This window comes from Colobus angolensis, unplaced genomic scaffold, assembly GCF_000951035.1.
Source record: "Colobus angolensis palliatus isolate OR3802 unplaced genomic scaffold, Cang.pa_1.0 Scaffold197, whole genome shotgun sequence".
Lineage (NCBI taxonomy): Eukaryota > Metazoa > Chordata > Mammalia > Primates > Cercopithecidae > Colobus > Colobus angolensis.
The window spans coordinates 4,405,172-4,429,398 of record NW_012115121.1 but is presented as its reverse complement, the minus strand read 5'-3'; the positions used below and the strand labels follow the sequence as shown (position 1 = coordinate 4,429,398).

Below are 24,227 nucleotides of genomic sequence, written 5' to 3'. Positions count from 1 at the left end.
ATTCTTATTTATTTTTTGAGACAGAGTTTTGCTCGTCGCCCAGGCTGGAGTGCAATGGCGTGATCTCGGCTCACTGCAACCTCCGTCTCCTGGGTTCAAGTGGTTCTCCTGCCTCAGCCTCCCGAGTAGCTGGGATGACAGGCGTTAGCCACCATGCATGGCTAATTTTTGAATTTTTAGTAGAGATGGGGTTTCAACATGTTTGTCTGGCTGGTCTTGAACTCGTGACCTTGGGTGATCCGCCTGCCTGGGCCTCCCAAAGTGTTAGGATTACAGGTATTAGCTACTGTGCCTGGCCAACATTTTTATTTAATAGCAATTAGGATAAAGGACTCAAAATTGTACTTGGTAATCACATTGGCCATTATCAAAATAGCACATGCTATTTGGAAAAAAAATTCTTTTTTTCTGAGATGTTGCTTGCTGTATGATACACACCTATTCTATGATGACAGGAGCAACACAAACGATATCCATGTTCCAGTGAGCAAGACTTAATCTCTCAAATGAACAAGAGCCTTGGCTGATTCTAAACACTTTCTTTCTTACAGCATATGATCAAATGATTAGAGTTTTTCAGAGCATAGAAAGGGTAACCATCTAATCACGCCAGAGTTCTTCAGCATTGATAATCATCAAGAAAGGCACTTTAGGGACATTTGACAAGGAATGACACTAATACGATGAGAACTGGTCTACATTCTGCACAAAACCCTGATATAGTTCAAACAGATTGCATGCTCTGTCTCCACGTGTATATATACATTCATACAGGTGGTACAATCTATGTCTCCACATGTATGTGTATGTATATATCTATGTATATACAAATATACGTGGGTATGTATACCAACATCTATATACATATATGTGTGTGCGCGCAAATGTGTATCCATAAGAGCACAGGGGGGGTAAAGACATTTGTTTCCTTTAATTGAATAGTACACAAAAATTCTAGTCACTTTATTTAGAACAAAGAATAAGAGTATTGGCAAACTAATGCAAAAAAGTACCCTACTAAACCTTTCTATGCACAAAAAAGAGCAGTAAAATAAATACTCAGAACTTTCCCAGGTTGTCAACTATTAAAATAAAACCTTAGCATTTCAAAAAAGCTTATTCCACTGCAGGAAAGAGGGTGGACATTTTTGGTACCATAATAAATCACACACTCACACATCCATATTGCTTAGGTTGAAGAGAACGGAATGAACAGAGGAAATTTCTTCCATGAATTACCCTCCTTTCGGTACCCGCCATGTTTTAGTTATGTTGTATTATTCCACTTAGCTTAAAATATAAAGTCTTGTAGAAACACATTTTTAGGATGTTGAAGTTCTCAAGATATTTGCACAGAATATTTAGCAGTACTTAGAGGAGTTTTGTTAAACGCAGTTGGTCATACTACATACACCGCAGTCGCAGTGTAACAGACCAAGCGCATCTGTGTCAGAAACAGACAAAAGGCTTACTCCTCCTTCCCAGAAACGGGCACACAGACATGTTCTTGTTCTTGGGGTATGAAAAAACAAGTAGTAGTGGCATTGAAAGTTTAATTACTAACTGCATAATGCCTGAGAACAAAATTCAGAGCAATTCTCAAAGGGTTAAGAGTCAGACTCCGGGCATTTCCGCTTTTTCGCTGCAGGCTCCTCAGTCTCCTGTGATTCTAAAGTGCTTGCGTTAGATTTGAGTCTGGTGTCTGCTTTAAGGTTGTCCATGGCAACGGTGAAGCCGGAGAGAAGGTAACCCCCGCCTCCGCTCATCAGCAGTTGAGGATGGCTTCGATCTGGCAAAACCTAATCAAGACAGAAAAGACATCCCAGCTTTCCCAAGACGACGAAGTCCGTCCGAATAACACAACATGCCAAAAATCAGAATTCAAACAACACAGGTTCTCCTGATGATTTAAATGGACCCGTTACTTTCTTCCGAATAACACAATATGCCAAAACTCAGAATTCAAACAACACAGGTTCTCCTGATGATTTAAATGGACCCGTTACTTTCTTCCGAATAACACAATATGCCAAAACTCAGAATTCAAACAACACAGGTTCTCTTGATGATTTAAATGGACCCGTTACTTTCTTTCTTTTTTTTTTTTTTTTTTAAGAGGCAGGGTCTCACTCTGTTCCTCAGGCTGGAGTGCAGTAGTGAGATTTCGGCTCACTGAAACCTTGAACTCCTGGCCTCAAGTGAACCTCCCTCCTTGGCTTTCCAAAGTGCTGGGATTACAGACATGAGCCACGGCACCAGGCTTTAAATGGACCAACTTCTAAGGAACTCATTTCTTCACATTACAGGGCAGAGAAAAGTGCAGAAATTGGCTTAATTGATTTTCTTTCGAAAAATAAAATTGGCCAGGCGTGGTGGCTCATGCCTGTAATCCCAGCACTTTGGGAGGCCGAGGCAGGCGGATCACAAGGTCAGGAGTTTGAGATCAGCCTGGTCAACATGATGAAACCCTGTCTCTTCTAAAAATACAAAAATTAGCCAGGCGAGGTGGCACACGCCTGTCATGCCAGCTACTCAGGAGGCTGAGGCAGGAGAATTGCTTGAACCCGGAAGGCAGAGGTTGCAGTGAGCCAAGATAGTGCCACTGTACTCCAGCCTGGGCAACAGAGTGAGACTCTGTTTCAAAAAAAAAAAAAAAAACTGAAGCAGTTTTCAGTTCAGCCTAGGTTTCTCTAGAAACTTAAGCATGTTTCTGGTGGAGAATGGGTAATGGTCTGGGCAGTACTCTAGAACTGTGCATATAGCTTTCTTTCTATTGGCTTCAGGAAGCTTCATGGCCAATAACAGAGCCTAGGTCTATGGAGAAGTTGCTACTGAATGTACTACACTCCAAACCTCCCTCCCCCGCTACCCTGTTAACTTTGCCAAGGCAACTTCTCTCCTCTTTCTCCTGTAACCTTAGCTAAGTAAGACAACCTCTACAAAGGGTAGGGTTACCCAAGGCTCAATAGCATCCCCACTACATTAGGATAAGACACCAAGCAATGAGACGGGGCCTATGGCAGCATGGAGGTGCTCCCCTCAGATCTCCCTTCATGAGGGAACTGGCTGCGAGGCATTCAGGCAATAGAACGTCTCCAGCTGCCGCTCCTTTGGGATCCACTACAGCATTCATGCTGAGGGAGGCCATGGGTTGCTCCCAGTCAGTAACTGAGCATGGGTACCAGGGCTGGAGCCTTTCTGCTTAACACAGGGCTCCTTGAATGGTGATCTTTGCACCTGAGCTCGCCATCAGCCTCATGGAAACTTTCTCAGAGCAGCACTGCAGGCTCTTCCTCCCGTCCTCCTTTCTCTACCAGCTCCTTGCCCAGGCATCAACCTGCACCACCGATCTTGCTCCCTCTCCCCTTCTCTCTGTAAGGCATTTCCTTCAATACATCTCTTACACTTCGACTTCCATCTTAGCATATGTCTTCCAGAAGACCTGAACTGACACAGAGGCCACCAGCAAATCCTGAAAACTTGCCGCAAAAACATCCTGGCAGAGAGGAAAGGGACAGTTTCTCATCCACCTGGGAATTTTGCTACTGTCAATTATATCATCCACAGTGATATCGAGGCCTTGGGGAAATAAGAACCATAGGGGTTTGCATTTTAAATGCCTTCACGGCAGAGCTACAGAGTAATATATTCTGACATAACAAGAGAAAAAAAGGGTCAGAAAAAGTAAGGGGCACATTCTCTGAGTAACAGCCACGAGACATCTTCATCTCTGTAGACAGAAATAGAGATATCTCTACTTTTATTTTGTTTTTGAGACAGGGTCTTACTCTGTCACCCAGGCTGGAGTGCAGTGGTGGGATCTCAGCTCACTGCAGCCTCGACCTCCCGGGTTCAAGCAATCTTTCCACCTCAGCTCCTGAGCAGCTGGGACCACAGGCACCTGCCACCATGCTCGACTAATTTTTATATTTTTTGTCGAAACAGGGTCATGCCCAGACAATTTATATATATATTTTTTTCATAGAGATAGGGTTTCACCGTGTTGCCCAGGCTGGTATTGAACTCCTGGACTCAAGCGATCTGCCTGCCTTGGCCTCCCAAAGTGCTCGGATTACAGGCATAAGCCACTGTGCCTGGCTGAGATAACTATTTAATGACTTCTAGTACTACTGCAAGGACAGTTAAGTCTCGGGAGGGCAGCTCTTGACTGGCTGTAAGAACACGTACCTGGTAATTTCTGAGCCAGGTCTCAGACAGCCTGAGGTTGATGATCCCTCCCCTCTCCCGCAGCTTGGTGTAGCATTCCAACAGAGGCTGCAGGCAAAAACAGAATTCCGTTAAGAGCTACTTCCTGGGATGCAGTTTAGGAATCAACATTCAGACATCAGAATTCCTGCCCATTCCATTCCAGTATTACCTCTTTGTACTGACAGTAGACCACAAATGGCCTTGAAGGGGCCACAAAGTCCAGCAAAGACAGCAGCAGAGGAGTGGGGTGGAAACGACTAGCTACAATTAAACTGTAAGGAAAATGTCAGACAAATTATTTCTCTCTCAAAGTGGAGCACAGGTTTTAAAATGCATTTAAAATGATCATGTATTTAATGTGCATGACTCACACAAAGAAGAGATTTAAATATAACATTCTAGAAATCCAAAACACAATACAATCATGAGCTATTTCTTTCTAGGAAACACAAACTGGGTTAGAAGCTCTTGCAGTGCTTGGCAACTCTAAGTGGCATTTAATGACATTCTTGATTTTTAAAAAAAAAAATCACCTGGAAACAAATCCAACACTGCATATGCTGCTTTGTGGACATTTGTTATAGCCTGTATCGCAGCATTTGAGTGCCCCATCCCCTGCGCCTAGTAAGACCACAAAGCCTGTTTTGATGCACGGTGATGGAAAAAGTTCAATTTCTTCTGAAATCCTGAAACCAGCATCATCAATTCCCCACCCCTGCCAGCCTCAGCCTCCTTTCTTTAAAAAACCCCCAAGACAAAATCCTCATCTCGGGTCCCACTAGAATCAAAGCAGACAACAAAGGAATGCCAATCTGTCTGAAGCAGAGCCCACACGCGCGGAGGAGTCTCCTGCTGCTTCCATCAACGCACCCATCCGCGTTTCTTTCACTCAGCAGAGCGGCAGCCTCTAAATGTCTTTTCCTCTGCTCTTCTTGTCTCCTCTGTTTTTCCTGAATCTTCAAAAAGAAAAAGAAGAAACCAATGTACTGGGGTCAATCAAATTTATGGAAATGCTCTGGTCTGTCAAAACATTTCAACAATATTTATCAACATGGACTCAACCGATAGAAGGAGGTTGTTTATAAGGAAGTTGAAAAAACACAAGAAAGCCTATATACTATAAAAACCATTATTAAGCTATCCATGCAATGCCTCTGTATCCTAAAGCTGCACCCCAAAGACTGAAATCACATGCTTGTGTACATGTACACACACTCGTTCTCTGTTTTGATAGTTATCATCTTGGGAACTAATACACTAAAGTCAAACCAAATCCCATGACTTAACTGAAGTTAACTGAGGGCCTGAGATTACGGGGGTGGTGGGGACTCTTGGCATCCTTACATAATCTTTTTTGCTTCCTCTCTCTTTAGGCCCCTTATGTTCTGGATCTTGAGAAATGGTTTCCATTGTTTCCTGGTCTTCTGGGTGGTTGCTCTCTGGGGCCTCTGCCATGCTGTCTTCATTCTCTTGTTCAGAAGCCTGTTTTTCCTCCAGCGTGCCATTACTTTCTTCAACCAAAGCACTGTCTTTTGGCTCTGAAGATAACATCTCGGCAGAAAATGTTCCATGTAGAAGACTGTCCACTTTGTTGAGGGGGAATTCATAAAGACCATTGAGAAAAGATTTGGGAAATCCAAAACATGCTGTTGCTGCCCGAACAGGTCCACCTCCAGGGTAGAGCTGAATAATGGAGCCAAAACCTGAACAGATAAAAGAAACAAACATCTGCCCGTGGAGTGACGCTAGACTATGCAAACCCTCAGTGAGTCCTCCACAGTAATGAGACTGAAGGTCTTTCTGTTAATACTTTATTCACAGGCTGAAGAATGGTGTAGCTCCTCAGGGAGTCTGTTTGGAGTCTATGAGCATTACCAGTGGAGGTAATATAATTCTAAAGCAGATAGCAGGAAGTCTCAAAGAAGCTTATCCCCACTTGATACTACTGTAAAACCTTGTGTCTGCAAATTTGGTTGTTACATGATTGGTGATTGACTCTGCTTCCCCTCACTCCAATCCTCATATGGAGCAGTTACAGGTTCTTATCTTCTATGTGGTCAGAAAAGAAACAGACAAATCAGGCTGTGCTGTATTCTTCCAGAGAGAATACATGCTTAGTAATCTTCCCACTCACTCCCTTCAATTTAGGCCCAATGAAATGAGCACTATCTACCCAGTTTACTAAAATCATTGTCCTGAAAGCCCTAGCAAGCCACAGGCTCCAGCATCATGCCCACTGACAGTGAAGCTAGATAGGACAACCGCCATGGGTCAGGGGTACCCATGGGTGGGGTGCTGGGTGATGGAGACTGCCTAAGAAGGTCCCCAGGCTAGGAGCTGTGCAGGTTCACCCAAGTCACTTCGTTAACCCCGAAGTAATTCAATCTGGCTTTCCATGAGTTTACATTTTTGGACCGCCTTTACTCACAACAGGGTGGAGTTTTGTTAAAAATGGAAATATTAAGTCTTACCTCCCATTCGTTCCATCATTGCACCCAGCACCAAGCCTGCACACGTTTCCATTACAATCATTTTGTTGCCAGCACGGATATTTCCCAACGTCAACATCTGGGCTAGTGTATCGTATCTCATGTGGCTAAAGTAAAGACAATAATTCATTCATTTTTAGCTAAGTGAAGCCTACTATTTTAATCATCATTTTTCAAGTTTTGTTTGCTTTATGAAAATTATGTTGATAAGATTATTGATTGCTTTGGAGGCGACAGTAAAAGGACTTACAATTTATGAGGTAGGAGGATACTTTATGCAGGTGAGCAAGTTTTTTCATTTTACTTAAAATCATGACTTTCTTAAAGACATATTTCCCCCAATTATACTTTTGAAAGGAAACAAAGCGTACTTAATTTTTCCAGGTTCTCTTGCATAATACATAATTGAAAGAATACGGGTGGATGGCTTCACAACAGTAATGATGGCTTCATATCTGGGGGAAGAAAAAACAGAACACTGACTTGAAAAAATGACTTAAAATATTTTATTTGTAATAAAATAAATGTTTTATAAACATATAAAAAAGTTTAATATTATCAGCTTTTGAAAATAAAAACTACTTACTTTTTTTTCTTCTTTTTAATATATTTATCTTGAGCAAATTCTGTCTTGTCTCGGAATGTTGTACTATTTTCAATTAACTGCTGAACTATTTCCTATAAGAAAAGGAGCAAGTAGATTTTCTGAAACTTTACTTTCACAAAACAAGTAACTTCCAAAGGCTTCTTACCCAAGAATGGATCCAATGGTCTGATTCTCCAATCCCTTTTCCACAGAAGTCCAAATAGATGAACTTTGTATTTCTATACTCTATTTGGAATTTATAATAAAATACAAGTACTTTATAACTCCATTTAAACCAACGTAAAAGAACAGAGATATCCAATAAAGGAAGAGAGGTAAAGGAAACTAATTTCTGAAGACACTGGCTGAAAACATTACTGAAAATGAACAAAGTTAAATCCTGATATGCACTGTTATTACATTCTCTACCACTAATATTAGTAATTAGTAATATTAGTAATTAGTGGTAGAGAATGTAATAACTTATATTCCTGTACGTAAGACATAAAATCTTTGAAATGTTGAGTTACATGTACATTTCAACCTATTTCTATCAAAGCTATAACTTTTTTTTTTAAACTTAGGTACAGTCTGCTTTAAAAACCAGTTTCCTAAATGCCAAACAGACAAAAACAAAACTAAAAATCCTTTGAATATTACCTCTCCTTTAATGCCCTTGTCCTTCAAAGCTTTTATGTCATCTTGAGTAAGTTTCTGAGATTTCCCATCATCAACTATATTTCGATTATCAGTGCCCGCTTCTTTAGTCTCTAAGGAAAGAAATTGCTCTATTGACATTTATGGTCTGAAATTATTTGACACTTTCTTTTTTGAGTTCATATCCACATCCAGTCCATCAGCCACTGAAGTCTGGCCTCCCAGCTGCACTGCTCCCATCACACCATCCTTTCCTGCCAAAACTACTCCAAGCCTCCAAGTCATCTTCCCACTCCCAGTCTTGCCCCCCTATTATCCACCTGGATGCCAGAGTGCTCTCTGTTTAAATGCAATTTGACTTACCTATCCCATGTTTAAAACCATACAGTGGCTCCCCATAGCAATGAGAATACATTCCAAAGATGACCTGCAAGGCCATCATTGATCTGGCCCCTGCCTATTGTTCCTGGCCTGATCTCTTGACACCGTAGCTTCAGTCACAATGGCCTTCTTTCTGTTCCTTGAACACACCCAGCAAGGTCCCACAGCAGGCTTTTGGCACCTGCTGCTTCCTCTGCCTGGAAGGTTCTATGACAGATGTCTGAGTGGCTGGATCCTTTCTATCACTTGAGGCTGAGCTCATTCTCTTGCTTTACCAAATTAGCACACGCCCCTGCTTTATTATCTTCATAGCCTGTGTCACTTCACCATAAGAAATCATGCTGTTTGTTTGTCTACTTGATTATTTTTGGTGTTCCAACTGGTAAGTACATTTTATACGACAGTCTATCTTATGAACTGCTATAACTGCAGTGCCAAATTATACCTGGCATATATATTTGGTGCTTAGTAAAAATATGGATATTAATTTAAATGTATCTAAATAACTGGTTTGACTCAAAAAACTTTAATAGTATTTATTTAACTTCAAATAATTACTTGTGTTTTAATTAATAAGATATTTTCAATGTTCATTTTAATAAATATTTAATTTTAATTAATAACAGCTTTTGGACAAGAGGTTAAGAAATAATAATAGTAATAGCTAAAATTATGGGCCCTTACTAGAAGCAAGACACTATGGAGAACTTCCTATAAGCCATATCATTGAGCACTCAATACAACCTACGCATTAAATATGTTTATGACCCAATTTTACATATATAAGGATGTAAGACTCACAGAACTCAAGTAAGTTGCCCAATGGTACAAGGCGAGTGATGAAGGTGGAAACTGAACTTAGTTGGATCCAAAACCAGACCTCTTAACCTCTACACCATACACTAACCACCTTACAGCTGTTACATAACTTCTGGGCACTGAAAGAACTTTACATATATATGTTCTTGCAATGACACAGAAACGACTCATAGGATTAAATGCCTGGTCCAAGGTCAGAGAACTCCACATATGTTCTTGCAATGCTGCAGCAACGACTCATAGGATTAAATGTCTGGCCCAAGAGCAGAGAACCACTTAATGGTGGGCTGGAGACAGAATCCAGGTTATCTCAGGGCCAAAGGTAGTACTTGCTTCACTCCACTAAGCTGCAGTTCTTAGATTATGAGTTAAGATTTCTTTTGGGGTAGCACTGTCTAGCACTTGGGAATTAGGTGGAGGTTGAGATGTTTCTGACTAGTCAGTTGGACAGCATCTATTTCACGCATCCAAAATGTGCACCTGCAGTAGGCTCTTCCCTCTTCTTCTTGGGCTGTAGACTTCCTCCACTGGTCACTTCAAATGTGGTTCCATAACTATGGCCAATGACGTTATCCAGGTAGAACCACTGTTTTTCGAAAGTTACTTTTCTAGGGAAAAAAAGCAATCAATTAACTGAATATCTTTTGTATTCAGTACAGAAAAGACGTGTTCACTACAGTTTATTTCAAAAGTGGTCTCCACAATGGAGGCTCAGCAGCATTATCTCTGAACATAAAACAACAAAGGAACTAGGGAGAACCTGGTTGGGATAGAGATATAAAATTAATGAATAAGCCACAAAAACACTGAATTTTGGAAAGCGGAAGCAAAGACAGAAGACATTCCTCTTCTGGTGCACTGGGCTGACCCCAGTTTGCACGTCTACCAGAATGTCCAAACTCACAGGCTCTGCAGATAGCCTGAATGGTAGACAGGATCCCCAAGATTGCCAGGCCTGGACATACACTGTGACAACTCTTGCAACTTACCCCAGAAAATCTCAAAACTGAACAATCATTGAAGTAACAAGGATTTAACAAATTTCCTGGGCTTGGTCTGATTGGCCACTTTATTTGAAAATTATCTAATAAAAGCAAATTATACTTGCAAATTAACACTGGCAATCTACACACTTTGAAATGGAGCCTAACACTGACAATGCTCTACTGAGGACGAGGCAACTTGAGGTTTTCCTATGACACAGATTTTTTATCTTATTGCAATTTAAAAGGGAAATCCCATAGGAACACAATCTCTTCTTCTCAAAAGAAGAAAACTAACATTTACTGAGTGTCAATCAGGGGCTAGGCAGTGTGTGCTAGGTGTGATTCACACTTTTTGATTTAATTCTCATGGTAATTCTGGGACATAGCTCTTTCCAGAAGAGCAATCTGAGGCCCAGGGAGAAGTATCTTGTCCAAGATTCACAGTTGCAAGGTGTTGTTGGAGCTGGGATTCAAATCCAAATCTGTGTCTAAACCCAAGCCTCATTCTTTCCACTATACCACACGGTCTACTCCAGCAAAGACCTAAGGACCTTAGAAAGCCCACCTAGCTTCAGGACATGGCCCATGTGCACAGAACACTGAATTCTGGGAATCATGTAGTGGTTAATTCTGTTTGTGCTCCATCCCACTCCTTCTCTTCCTCTCTCTGTGCCGCCAGGAAGCTGACTATGACAGAATATACTGCCACATCACCCACGCTTCCGTGTCAGAGGCTTACCATCATTGCTGGTCTCTGGGTGTATCACCTTTATTGGTTCCCTAAATCCTGCCACACTTTTGTGTCACATCTTCATTAAAGCTTACTCAAACCATCTGAGAGAAATCCTGTAAGATCATAAGTGATTCCGATATGGCCAATTCTTGTTATTTGCTGGGTCCCTAGGTACTTACATACGACAGAATGTAACAGACACTCAAAGTATTTGCTAACGTAAACCTCCTCAGATGTCGCAATTCGGCTCAGCCCAGATGTGCACCCCTACCCTCATCCTTCAGTCACCTAGGTGCTACTGAAACACCGGATCTGGCCAGGTGTGGTGGGTCACACTTGTAATCCCAGAACTGTGGGAGGCCGAGGCGGGTGGGTCACTTGAGTCCAAGAGTTTGAGACCAACCTGGCTGACGGGAAAAACTCTGTCTCTACAAAAAATGCAAAAATCAGCTGGGCGTAGTGGCATACACTTGTAATCCCAGCTACTCAGGAGGTTGAGGCAGGAGTGTCACTTGGGTTCAGGAGTTTCTCTACAGAAAGTACACAAATTAATTACTGAGGAGGCTGAGGTGGAAGGATTGCTTGAGGTGGAAGGATTGCTCGAGCCCAAGAGGCAGCGGTTGCAGTGAGCCAAGATCACACCACTACACTCTAGCCTGGGTGACCGAGTGAGATCTCGTCTCAAAAAACAAACAAACAAACAAACCAAACAAAAACACTGGATCTGAGATAGGTGGGTTTACCTCTCTGCAAGCCTATGTGATATACAGAGGGGATGATGAGTGTCACTTAAAACTGGCTGGTTTGACAGGTCAGGTCACGGCCCCTTGTCAGAAATGTGCGGCCCAAGAGGGATGAGGAGGCCACGTCTTCACTGGGAAGGAGTAAGATTTGCAGAGTCTACTTTTCTGAGAGCCTGGACTGTTTTTTGCCCAACCAGATGAGTGTAGCCCCAAGGGTGATGAGGGAGTCTGACCCCGGATGCAGTTGAGCTTAGAGAGTCATTTTCTAAATAAAATGGAAACTACCACTATGACTTCTGCGAAGAAGAGGGCCTGATGAAAAGTATTTCCAAATAAATGTTTAGGGCAGTGGTCCCCAACCCTTTTGGCACCACAAAAGGGGAAGGTCAGACGCACTGGTTCATGCCTGTAATCCCAGCACTCTGGGAGGCCGAGGTGGCCGGAATTACTGGATTCCAGGAATTGGAGACTAGCCTAGATAACACAGTGAAACTCTGTCTCTGCAAACAAAATTAATTAATTAGTTTAAACAAGAAAAAAAAGAAGAAGAATTTAAAAATAGTTAAAGGTTGGTGCAGGAATTACATTTCCGGACTAAAAAAAACCACACCCCTCATAAAAGAAACTTTTTTTCTTTACTAAATTAGTGCCTGTGCAAAAAGCTTGGTTATCACCAGCTTAGTGCTCTGGAGACTTGTTTCTTCACTATTTTATGATGCCTGTTTCACCTTAGATACCAATTAACAGTTTGCTTAAACCAGGAGTAAATGAGTTCATCTGAAGTAAGTACTTATCAGAAATTCCAAATCTCATACTTCCTAGTCTGCAGAAAGCTGTTCTCCTGACATTGCATTCAACTTATCTCTGTCAAAAGTAATACAATAAACTAGCTCAAAAGAAACTGTGGCCGGGCGTTGCGGCTCACATCTGTAATCCCAGCACTTTGGGAGGCCGAGGCAGGTGGATCACCTGAGGTCAGGAGTTTGAGATCAGCCTGGCCAACATGGTGAAACTCCGTCTCTACTAAAAATACAAAAAAACAAAAAAAACTTAGCCAGGCATGGTGGCGGGAGCCTGTAATCCCAGCTACCTGGGAGGCTGAGGCAGGAGAATCGCTTGAACCTAGGAGGCAGAGGTTGCAGTGAACCGAGATCACACCATTGCACTCCAGCCTGGGTGACAACAGCGAAACTCCTTCTCCAAAAAAAAAAAAAAAAGAAAAAGAAAAAAGAAGAAACTGTAGTTAGCCAGGTGCTGTGGCTCCTGCCTATAATCCCAGCACTTTGGGAGGGTGAGCGGATCACTTCAGGTCAGGAGTTCGAGACCAGCATGGCTAACATGGTGAAACTCTGTCTCTACTAAAAATACAAAAATTAGCCGGGCATGATGGTGCCCGAGTCCCAGGCACTAGGGAGGCTGAGGCAGGAGAATCGCTTGAACCCGGGAAGCAGAGGCTGCAATGAGTCGAGACTGCACTACTGCACTCCAGTCTGGGTGACAGAGCGAGACTCCGTCTCAAAAACAAAAAAAAACTGTGGTTATATTTCTCAGATAAATTAATCCAAATATCTCAATAAATCTTCACCATTAATAAGCTCTTAGGACTTAGCAACCTCACCAGCCCTTCCAGAAAGTTTTCAAAATCCCACTTCTCTACTATTATAAAACAGTGATACTAGTCAGCAGGTGCACAAACCAAACCTAATTTCGAGCTCAGAGGCCTTGAGCAAATTGCTTTTTAGCAATTTTCCCAGCTTTGAATCCTTTGGTGAGCAAAACGAGGGAAACTCAAAGCAATCCCACACTCCATGGTGAATTGTCTCTTTCATCTATTCTGTGTATCCTGTTTGGGTAGAGAAGAGGATGGAAAGCCAGACTAGGTAGGAGAGGTTTCATTTTTTTGTGGGATAGACCCTGACTGAAGGATTAGGGAGGAAGGAGGATCTATGGTGGGGAAAAAAGGGGGAACCTGAAGGAGGCTCTGGGAGACAAGGATGAGATCCCAGAGTGAAAAAAGGAGGGAGTGTCTGTGGAAAGTGAAGATCCCAAGGTCCTAGGGAAAGAATTTCAGGACAGGTGATTAGGGGTGTGGAGAGGGAGGCCTTGGCACCCTAGGGCCAAGAATGGAATTCTGGGGAAGGAACCCTGTGGAAAGACTGAAAAGGATGCTGAAGGTGGACAGCCAGGTATGAAACCATGGAGGGGGCTCTGGGAAAACAGGAAGGTTAGGGGAGATTATGAGGTTCGAGGACGGGATCCTGGTGGAAAAGCCTTCTGTGACAGAAAGATCCGAGGAGACGAGGGCGGGGAATGGGGACCGAGAGAGCCAAGAACTGCACCCTGGCGGGAGAGGTCTGTGGAGAGACCTGGAGGGAAGGGGTATTTACAAGGTGGGGGCGGGAGACCCCTAAAGTCAGCGATCTGACTTACTTTCTCCGCTGGACTTGTACTGCTTTAAACACATCTTCACGTTTCAGCACCACGAAGTCGCCGTCGCGGATGCGGTGGTCTCCGGGATGCTGTGGCTGTGGGCCCGGCTGCTCCCCTGAGCCCTCCATGACGCTCAGTCGGTCGCCGTGCTCCACGGCGTCTCGCCCCTCCTCCTCGGTTGTAGCCACCGCCACCCTCACTTCCCACAACCTGGCGCACTAGGAGCCCGCCGACCAGCACCGCCCCCACGTGTTACACGCCGCTTCCGCTTTCCGGTCCAGACCTCAAGACCGCTTCCGGGAGCCTCTCGGCTTCCGTCTGGCCAAACTCCTTGATTGGCTGCACTCCGCCCCGCCCCTCCCGTCTTGCCGCTTCTTTGAGCGGAAGTTGGATCATTGAAGCGCCAAAAAAGAATTTAGTGGAACACCTGATTTTCGCTTGAGGCACGATTGCGGCGCTGTACGCTCCCGACACCTTCTGGAAGCTGCGGTGGGGAAACTGAGTTTCCCGAGCCGTTGAGAAAGATGGGATTCAGCACCGCGCGGGGACCACAGGAAAGCTGCGGCTGAGGAGAACCGCGGACTTGGCAGGAGCCGCGTGAGGAGCTCAGATCTCGGAGACTCTTAGTCCGGTGGTGCTTCTCTACGGGACGAGGGGAGGGAGAATCCGGCCAGACAGATCTGCGCGTATCCTGGAGCCGGCCCAGTTGTGAACTAGGAGAGGTTTGGGACCTCTGTCCCGAGCAAGTAAGAACTTAGCCTTAGGAGACGTAAATAAAGTAGTAAAGAAGCACAGCGACCTAACTGTTATTTTTCACTCGTTCTCCGGTCCTACCTCTTAACGTGTTTTGAATTTGTTACAATTCTCAGCGTATTGTCTCGTTTGAGTAGGGCATGGCACGCAGCGTTGTTGAAGGAGCGCCTCAGCTTGGGAGCCTGAAAGAGTTTTATCCCTGTACTGTCAACAGACAACTTTGATCTTGATCAGTTTGCTTAATTTCTTTGAGCATCAGTTTCATAATGCGTAATGCCTGGTTAATTATCGGAGCCCTGTCATGCCGTTAAATCGTGAACTTCGTAGTTACTAACTTGTTTTATTAGCTAAACCCCTTTTAAGTAAGGATTTGGATAGGTTATTTTATAATGAATTGCACTGTAGTGTACAGGTGTATCTTTATTGTGTACTTAGGATATGAATCATTTTTAAGTAGACTTGTATTTTAAAAGAACGGTTTTGGATTTACAGAAAAATGCACAGAAAGTGGATGTGACACTGCAGAATTGACTGTAAGAAGCTATGATGATGTATCCCTAGTGTCTCACAGGCCAGAATTATGTTCATCCTGTCCTGCCCTGTAATAATAAGTCTCAAATACTGCAAATAAGTTTTCACAGAGTTAATTACCTGTCCTATTTTCATTTCTGTGATGGGTACTTCTTGTAAACAGGTACAGTACCTGTCCTTATTTTTAACCTATGAGTGTCTAGTATACTTAAACCATATTTAATAGTTATTAAACTATTATGGTATACCTTAAAAAGCGATAGAGATTAGAAACTTAACTGCAGAATATTTGGGTCTTGTATCATAGGTGCACAACTTTGCAAGCCTGTTTGCTAGTCTGGAACCTAGAATACATTAATTTTTCCTTTTTTATTACATTAATACATTTTTAGGAGCACTTTTCCTTATAGTTTTGGTGAAGACCTTTTTAATATCTATCTTTTAGGAGAGATGAATGGAGAGTATAGAGGCAGAGGATTTGGACGAGGAAGATTTCAAAGCTGGAAAAGAGGAAGAGGTGGCGGGAACTTCTCAGGAAAATGGAGAGAAAGAGGACACAGACCTGATCTGAGTAAAACCACAGGAAAACATACTTCTGGTAGGTGAGGTCAATGATTGATCAATTTTTTTCACTTAATGAAGGAAGCAATTCGTGTCTATCATACAAGGCGGCTTATCTCATGCTTCGGTTTGTCTTTTATTTCATGCTACTCCTTAGTAAGTATTTGAACATTGACGTCCCAGATTCTTACTAAAACCTCTAATTTGGATATTCTATTAATGAGAGTCTCATTTGGAAAGAGAAGCACATTGGAAAAATGTTCACTCTGTTTCTCCTAACCTAGTATTTTATGTTTTTCAGAACAAACCCCGCAGTCTTTGCTTTCAACAAGGACCCCACAGTCAATGCAGTCAACACTGGATCGGCTCATACCATATAAAGGCTGGAAGCTTTATTTCTCTGAAGGTAGGGTTAAAAAGGGGCTCAAAAGCACCATAAATCATATTTTCTTAACTTGTCTTTGGATGCTATATCTTGTATTACTGTAAATCACTTACTAACATATACCTGCTTTAATCTTTGTTCACCCAAACAATTAAATGATGTTTATGTTTCAAAAGCATTTTAGACTTTGTATCAGTCAGGAAAGCAGAAACCATATGGATATTTCAAAAAGGGGACTTAATACAAGAAATTGGATACAAAAATGGAAGACTGAAAGAGTAGAAAGGAAATATTGAGGTAACCCCCCAGAAAGTAGTAACTTGAGGAAGCAGCAACCATCCTTATAGCTAAGAGAATAAAAGAAGTTCTGAGGTTACCAGAATGTGAGAATTCAAAGGTTGGAGAGGTCACAGCATAACTGTTATTTTGACTTTTGAGGGGCACCCTACAAACCTATGCTTAGACTTCTGAAGGCTGCCTTACAGAGCTGTACTCAGACCACTAAGGCAAATGAAGCTGCTTGCCACTGGTAACTGAGGGGGCATGACTCAGTGGTGCTTGGAACTGGAGGCTAGCACTACCGTTATCTTATGCAGCTGCAGAGATGCTGAAAAGAATTGCAAACAATAATAAATTCCTTTCTCTCTTCCTGCCACCTTCTACACTCTAAAGTGCCTTCAACTGGCAGAATTTAAAGAGAATCTGAGACATGTAGGGTACAGATCTGAATTATAGCATCACAGAGCAGAAAGAACTGGGCTTGAAATCAAGGAACAATAACAAATAAAGCTTTGCGTAGAAACACAGGTAAGGAATCTCCCTTTGATAATTAAGAATACCAGTTAACCTACATCGGTCTGTATAGGTGCAGGAAACTGTCTTTTCTGTGCTCTTAAAATACCCATTTGTTTCTTAGGTCTCATAAGCGGGGGGGTGTGTGTGTGTGTGTGTGTGTGTATACTTTTTTTTTAATCACTAGATTGTTGAGGTCCAGGACCCCCCCGGCCCCATACCAGGCACTCAGTAGTCATTTTGTGAATAAATAGAATACTTTACAAGTGTTTTCTTTATTGGAAACCTGTTCGTTTTTTTCCTTCAGTAGAATCTGTTTCATGAATGATCTTTTGTTCCTTAGGATGTATTAGTCACCGGCACTCACATTGTTCCCCTGGCAGGTAGCTCAGAACATTATAAGTGATTTTTGGACAGTCCTAAAGATGGAGTTCAAGCGGTGCCTTAGCCTTCACCATCTGTACTTCCAAACTACTTTATTGTACTGTTCTTCTGTGAGAGACATATTTGAAAATGTAGAACCTTAGAGTGTAAAAAAAAAAAATGCTTTTCACTTTTGCCACCACAGTCAAGTGTTGTTGGTCTGTCTCCTGATCTCAGGAGAGACTGTGATTGTCTTCAGTTCTGTCTCAGGATAAGAGCTTAGTTTATGTGTGTGGCTTTGACTTTATTGTAATTTTTGGTTTAAGCTTATTGTCTAAATTATTTGAACTCACATGTCCTGTTAGGTGTCAAAGATGCAAAACAGAGCTTCCCAGATAGTGGGGCTTTTACAGAGAGAAGAGTTTCTGTCTGCATTTCACATTATGCAAACCTAAATTTGTTTTAGAATCTTAAGTTTACCTCTGTACCAGTTTTTATATGAATGCAATCAAAATACAAAGCAATTAGAAAAAAATCATCTACCATGTATATAGTGCTGCTTTTGTCTCATGAAAAATATGCATGTACATGTGTGATTATAGTGCTAATACCATATTTGTTGGATTAGTTTACAGCGATAGCTCTCCTTTGATCGAGAAGATTCAAGCATTTGAAAAATTTTTCACAAGGCATATTTATTTGTATGATAAGGTAAGATTCCTCTACAGCAAAGCTGCCAGTCGTGTGCCATCTTATCAATGTATTTGAGGTACTTGTGATTATGGTCACAGGCACTGGAGTCAGACGGCGTTGGTTCAGACCTCAGTTCTGCCACTTACCGGCAGTATGGACTTTGATTAAATCAATTACTTCTCTGTGCCTCGGTTTTCTTTCATTTAGAGATAGAGGTATAAACACCTACCTCAAAGGATTGTTAAGAGGCATCAATACATTAATATATTTGAAATATCAGAACCATGCTTGGCACAAAGCTTATACTTATGTAGTACTTACCATTCACATATAAACATTGTATGCTTTCTCAAAGTGTATAACAGAATGCTCAGTTAATGGTAATTGACTACAAAAAAGCAGTTATTGTTTTCATACTTTCTCTTTTATAGGATGAAATAGAAAGAAAGGGAAGTATTTTGGTGGATTTTAAAGAACTGATAAAAGATGATGAAGTAACTAACTTGATACCAGATACAGCAAATGAACTAAGAGATGCACCTGAGAAAACCTTGGCTTGCATGGGTTTGGCAATACATCAGGTAACTATTTGTCTTATGCATACTTTTGTCTAAACTTTTTTAACGTTTGCACACACATGCACACCTTGTCTAAGTTTAAAGGAAGATTTTACAGTGACTGTACCTTCTATAAGAGATACTTAGCTTTTATGAAAAGATGTTGGCTAGAACTGAGAGGTTGCAATTCCATTCTGAAAGATACCATTCATTCTATATACAACAGCTTATCTAAATGAAATATTTACTTCTAACTCATTTGGATTTGCTTCATCTTGCTAAAGATTGTGCAGAAATTAAACCTCCTTTCAAGAAGTTATACAGTCTCATAGGGAAGATAAGACAAGGAATCATGGTGTTACAGTTATGAACTTAGAACAAAAAAGAGCAACCTTAGATTTAGGTTCTGTGGCATGAGGCAAACCACTGAGGGTCCCTGTATGTCAAATGTGAATAACAATTTGTACTGTGCCTGCCTGAGTTTTTTTCAGGGTCAGGTAATACAACATATATGAAAACATTTTAAATTTTTTAAATTTTTAAAATTTATTTTTTATTTATTTTTTTGAGATGGAGTCTCGCTCTGTTGCCAGGCTGGAATGCAGTGGCACGATCTCGGCTCACTGCAACCTCTGCCTCCCGGGTTCAAGTGATTCTGTTGCCTCAGCCTCCCAAGTAGCTGGGACTACAGGTGCGCACCACCATGCCCAGCTAAGTTTTGGATTTTTAGTAGAGATGGGGTTTCACCATGTTGGCCAGGGATGGTCTCGATCTCTTGACCTTGTGATCCACCCACCTCGGCCTCCCAAAGTGCTAGGATTACAGGCATGAGCCACCGTGCCTGGCCAAAAACATATTTTAGGCTAGCAAGCAGATAAATGCTTCAAGGTAATGTGTAGTAAATCTCAGGACAGGCATACACAAAGTGCTGGGGCATTCAGAGGGGCATTCTCCTACCTCTTGCATGTGCTATTCATTCATCGTAGAATCCCCTTCCCCTCACATAGACAGATTATTTGGGCCTAGCTCAGTTGTCTCTGTAAAACCTTTCTCGTGACCGCTTTTCAAAACTTGCATGGTATTTTGTCTGTACATCTTTATGGTCCTTATAACAATTAACAGCTGTGTATATGCATCTTATTTTACCTCTTAGGTTGTCAGCAAACTGCTGTACACAAGTGGTATTAAATGTTTGTTTATTTGTTTATTTATTTTGAAATGGAGTTTTGCTCTTGTTGCCCAGGCTGGAGTGCAATGGTGTCATCTTGGCTCACTTCAACCTCTGCCTCCTGGGTTTAAGCGAATCTCCTGCCTCAGCCTCCCAAGTAGCTGGGATTATAGGCATACACCACCACGCTCAGCTGATTTTTGTATTTTTAGTAGAGATGGGGTCTCACCATGTTGGTCGGGCTGGTCTCAAACTCCTGACCTCAGGTGATCCACCCACTTCGGCCTCCCAAAGTGCTGGGATAACAGGTGTGAGCCACTGTGCCCAGCCTGTTTATATTATTTAATGTTAAATGCCAAGGGAGTGAGTATTAGGTATTTTAAAGGTCATTTTTATTTTCTCTGTCTTGACTGATCAGTGAATATAGAGAAATAGGAATGCATTTTTTTTTTTTTTAATTAGAATCAAGAGGTGATGGTTTTGGGGACTGCTATAAGGGCTTTTAATGTTAGGTTTAGTTGGGACAGAAAGTAGCAGACTGGGATGCTGGAGTTTTTCAGTCCAGGGACAGCAAAATCCAAAGTAAAACATCCACTATAAAGTAAGTAGCCATAATTAAATATTAGATTTTTAAAGGGCTGTTAAAGTTTTCTGTTTTTATTCTGTTTCTGTCCATAAACTTTATATTCTCTATAAAAATAGAGTTCTGTATAAAGAGGATATTTTGTTTTCCAACTTCAGAGTAAATGTCTGTCCTGTTTAGGTATTAACTAAGGACCTTGAAAGGCATGCAGCTGAGTTACAAGCCCAGGGAGGATTGTCTAGTGATGGAGAAACAATGGTAAATGTGCCACATATTCATGCAAGGTGAGGAATTTGATGTATTAAAGTATTACTTAGAATGGGACATTGAAGGCCATTTAAGAATGAGAATCCTCATTTTATAAGAACAGGGAAATCGGTAAAAAGGACATGAGTTCCTCGCCATCTCACTGATCATCACACTGAAGTAAACTCATTGAAAATTATTCAAAGACAACATGACAGATACTTCCTAAATAAGGAAGAAAATGTTGATTTTCTAACCTGCAAATTTTTGTAAACATTGATTTTGGATGTGAACTTATCAAGACCCTGCTGTGTAAGTTTAATAATCCATGTATGGGTTGAGTATTCCTAATCTGAAAATCTGAAATCTGAAATGCTCCAAAATTCAAAACTTTGAGCCCTGACACGACACTGAAAGGAAATGTTCATTGGAGCATTTCAGATTTTTGAATTGGGGATACTCAACTAGTAATATTGCAAATATTTGAAAGTCCAAAAAATCCAAAATACTTCTGGTCCCACGCATTTTGGATAAGGGATATACTCAGTCTGTAATATACAAAGTGGTGTGTATTTTGTTCAATTTTTAGGTTTCTGTTAGATACAAGGGAATAAATGAAATTATTTTGTTTTTCTTGAATTCATCCTTAAGATTTTAAATTCATTAGAAGAATTCCTTATAAGGTAATCATCGGAGTTTTGTTTTTCTTTTCCAGAATTTATAGAAGGCAATCTCCTAGCAGTTCTTTAAAAAGAACTTAGAAACCCAAAGGTTTTTGAATCTGTAGATTTTCCTTTTGGCATTATTGTTTTCCCTTAAAATTTTTTTTTCTTTTTTCCTTGAGAACAGCCTGCGAGATAAGAAGAAAAAGGAAGATTTAGTGTTGTTTCTTTCTAAGAATGGTTTGGCTGGGCACAGTGGCTCACGCCTGTAATCCCAGCACTGGGAGTCCGAGGCAAGTGGATCACTAGGTCAAGAGATTGAGACTATCTTGGCCAACATAGTGAAACCCCATCTCTACTAAAAATACAAAAATTAGCTGGGTGTGGTGGCACGCAACTGTAGTCACAGCTACTCGGGAGACTGAGGCAGGAGAATCGCTTGAACCCGGGAGGCAGAGGTTGCAGTGAGCCGAGGTTGCACCACTGCACTTCACCCTGGTGACAGAGCGAGACTCTGTCTCGAGAAAACAAAACAAAACAAGAATGGTTTAATTCTTGTGAGATTTCTGATATATCAAGGGGATGATTTGTTTTGAGAATTCCATAGTTGCTCCTAAAAGGAACTTGTAAAAATATAAAAAACATCAAGTTTCTGTTCATTACTTCCTGTTTTGTCTTTAGGGTGTACAACTATGAGCCTTTGACACAACTCAAGAATGTCCGAGCAAATTACTATGGAAAATACATTGCTCTAAGAGGGACAGTGGTTCGTGTCAGTAATATAAAGCCTCTTTGCACCAAGATGGCTTTTGTTTGTGCTGCATGTGGAGAAGTTCAGAGTTTTCCTCTTCCAGATGGAAAATATAGTCTTCCCACAAAGGTAATACGTTCTTGAACTGCTTCTTTATTTATCTTGGTAAAGAAGGCAAATCAGAATACAGGAAACATTTCCCAATGTTCCTGAACACAGAGCTTATTTTTATTTTTTATTTTTGATTTTCTGCTTTTATATTATGAAATACTTCAGGGTAAGAAAAATATAGAAATAAATAAAACATTCCACTAGTCATCACCCCGAATTTACATTTTTCAGCTCCACATACATTTTTTAATGATATAAAGCATTACTGGCACAATTAGTGTCTGTTTTTTACCCTTTACCTGTACCATTCCCAGGGATGATCGTTATCCTGAAGTTACTATAATATGCATCCCTTCCATTCACATTTGTTGACTTCTAGATATACACACCAAGTTTTTTTTTTCCCTTCATTTCTTCTACTATTTAGAAATGATGGGTTTTTTAAAATCTTTATTAGCCTTTATTAAACTAGATTTTAAAACTATGGAAAAGTGCAGAGAATAATGTAATTAACATTTATCTACTCTATGATTTGGCAAATATTAATATTTTGTTATTTTAGTTTAATTTGTAACAAAAATATGGTTATATAAAGTTGAAGTCTCTCTGTTCTCCTCAGTTTTATTCCCTTTATTTACTCCCCAGATGCAACCACTATTCTGAAATTGGCATGTGTTCTTCAAGTTTACATTTTTATTCTTGACTATGTATGTAGAGTTCGTTTTTTGTATTGTGTTTATGTAAATGGTATACTGAATGTAACATGCAGCTGTTTTTTTACTTGGTTATTTTGAAGTTCTACCTATTTTAATACATATCGAATTCTTTCATTTTTACTGTTGTGGAGTGTTGCTTTAAATAGCCACTATTCATCCATTTTCCTGGAGGTAGACAATTGTGCTCTTTCCAGTTTTTTATAATTACAAATGATACTACAGAGAACATTCTTGTACATGTCTCCTTAGCAGAGGAACACTAAGTTGTAGGCTGCACTTTTTTTTTTTTGAGACGGAGTCTTGTTCTGTTGCCCGGGCTGGAGTGCAGTGGTGCGATCTTGGCTCACCACAACCTCCGCCTCCTGGGTTCAAGCAGTTTTACCTCAGCCTCTCGTGTAGCTGGGACTACAGGCACACACCACCATGCCTGGCTAATTTTCGTACTTTTAGTAGAAACGGGGTTTCACTATGTTGGCCAGGCTGGTCTCAAACTCCTGACCTCGTGATCCGCCTGCCTCAGCCTCCCAAAGTGCTGGGATTGGCTGGCTGTACTTATTTTTAACTGTATTAGGTATTACCAAATTACTTTCCAGAGTATTGTTCCCAGCTTAAATCCCTGCTGGTAGTGTTAAGCAGTTACCATTTCTCCATATTTTCAGTAACACTTGGTATTGTTAGACTTGTACATTTTTGACAGTTTGGTAGGTGTAAATAATACTGCATTTATAATGTGAATTTTTCTGATTTCTGTTGTGGTTGAGCATCTTTTCATATCTTTACTGGCCATTCAGTTTCTTTCTTTATTGAATTTTCTATTTATATCTAATGTTCGTTTTCCTGTTTGTTGGTGTATTCTTTAATTTTGTTTTTTAGAGATGGGGTCTCACTCTGTTGCCCAGGCTGGAGTGTAGTGACATGATCATAGCTCATTGCAGCCTTGAACTCCTGGGCTCCAGTGATCCTCCCGTCTCAGCTTCCCAAGTAGTTGAGACTAAGGTGCCAGCCACTGTGCCTGGTTCTATTAGTTTATTGATAGGAGTTCTTTATACATTCTAGATACTAATTATTGTTGATTATATACATTAGATATTTTCTGCCTGTCTTTGGTTTGGCTTTTAACTTTGTAGGTTTTTTTGTTGTACAATTTTACGTTTTGACATGATCAAATTGTTATCTTTTCCTTTGTAACTTGTACATTTTATGCCCTGCTTAAGAAGCTGTTCTTTAGCTGGGCATGGTGGCTCACGCCTGTAATCCCAGCACTTTGGGAGGCCGAGGCGGGCAGATCACCTGAGGTCAGGAGTTTGAGACCAGCCTGACCA

The 24,227-nt window shown here is 41.2% G+C and overlaps 2 protein-coding genes across 3 annotated transcripts in view; one reads left to right on the top strand and one right to left on the bottom strand.

Annotated features, from left to right (window-relative positions):
- Window positions 1-913: 913 nt before the first annotated feature.
- TRMT6 (tRNA methyltransferase 6) lies at window positions 914-14,314 on the bottom strand. Of its 2 annotated transcripts, XM_011941013.1 has the most exons (11): window positions 14,034-14,314; window positions 9,622-9,749; window positions 7,945-8,054; window positions 7,285-7,376; window positions 7,070-7,153; window positions 6,681-6,805; window positions 5,554-5,912; window positions 5,080-5,165; window positions 4,379-4,481; window positions 4,189-4,275; window positions 914-1,799 (listed from the first exon to the last, which is right to left on the bottom strand). In XM_011941013.1, the coding sequence occupies exons 1-11, from the start codon at window positions 14,159-14,161 to the stop codon at window positions 1,608-1,610; spliced, it is 1,494 nt and encodes a 497-aa protein (XP_011796403.1). In that variant the 5' UTR covers window positions 14,162-14,314; the 3' UTR covers window positions 914-1,607. The 2 variants fall into 2 exon arrangements, with proteins under 2 accessions (XP_011796403.1, XP_011796404.1); XM_011941014.1 differs by lacking the exon at window positions 7,945-8,054.
- A 121-nt stretch (window positions 14,315-14,435) lies between these two features.
- Window positions 14,436-24,227, top strand: part of MCM8 (minichromosome maintenance complex component 8) — a 49,586-nt gene continuing 39,794 nt past the window's right edge. Inside the window, exons 1-7 of the mRNA XM_011941053.1 lie at window positions 14,436-14,779; window positions 15,763-15,919; window positions 16,180-16,284; window positions 18,047-18,129; window positions 18,543-18,692; window positions 20,600-20,703; window positions 22,009-22,207. Of these exons, the coding sequence (XP_011796443.1) occupies window positions 16,224-16,284; window positions 18,047-18,129; window positions 18,543-18,692; window positions 20,600-20,703; window positions 22,009-22,207 (597 nt within the window). The 5' untranslated portion in view covers window positions 14,436-14,779; window positions 15,763-15,919; window positions 16,180-16,223. The remainder of the gene's footprint in view (window positions 14,780-15,762; window positions 15,920-16,179; window positions 16,285-18,046; window positions 18,130-18,542; window positions 18,693-20,599; window positions 20,704-22,008; window positions 22,208-24,227) is intronic.

Bases quoted from the DNA above. Each gene is read 5' to 3' on its own strand.
- TRMT6 (XM_011941013.1), bottom strand. From the start codon at position 14,161: ATGGAGGGCTCAGGGGAGCAGCCGGGCCCACAGCCACAGCATCCCGGA. The intron at 9,750-14,033 runs GTAAGTCAGATC...TTTTTTCCCTAG, and splicing joins GTACAAGTCCAGCGGAGAAA to AAAAGTAACTTTCGAAAAAC. The intron at 8,055-9,621 runs GTGCACATTTTG...TTCTTTCCTTAG, and splicing joins GAGGGAAGAGCCTACTGCAG to AGACTAAAGAAGCGGGCACT.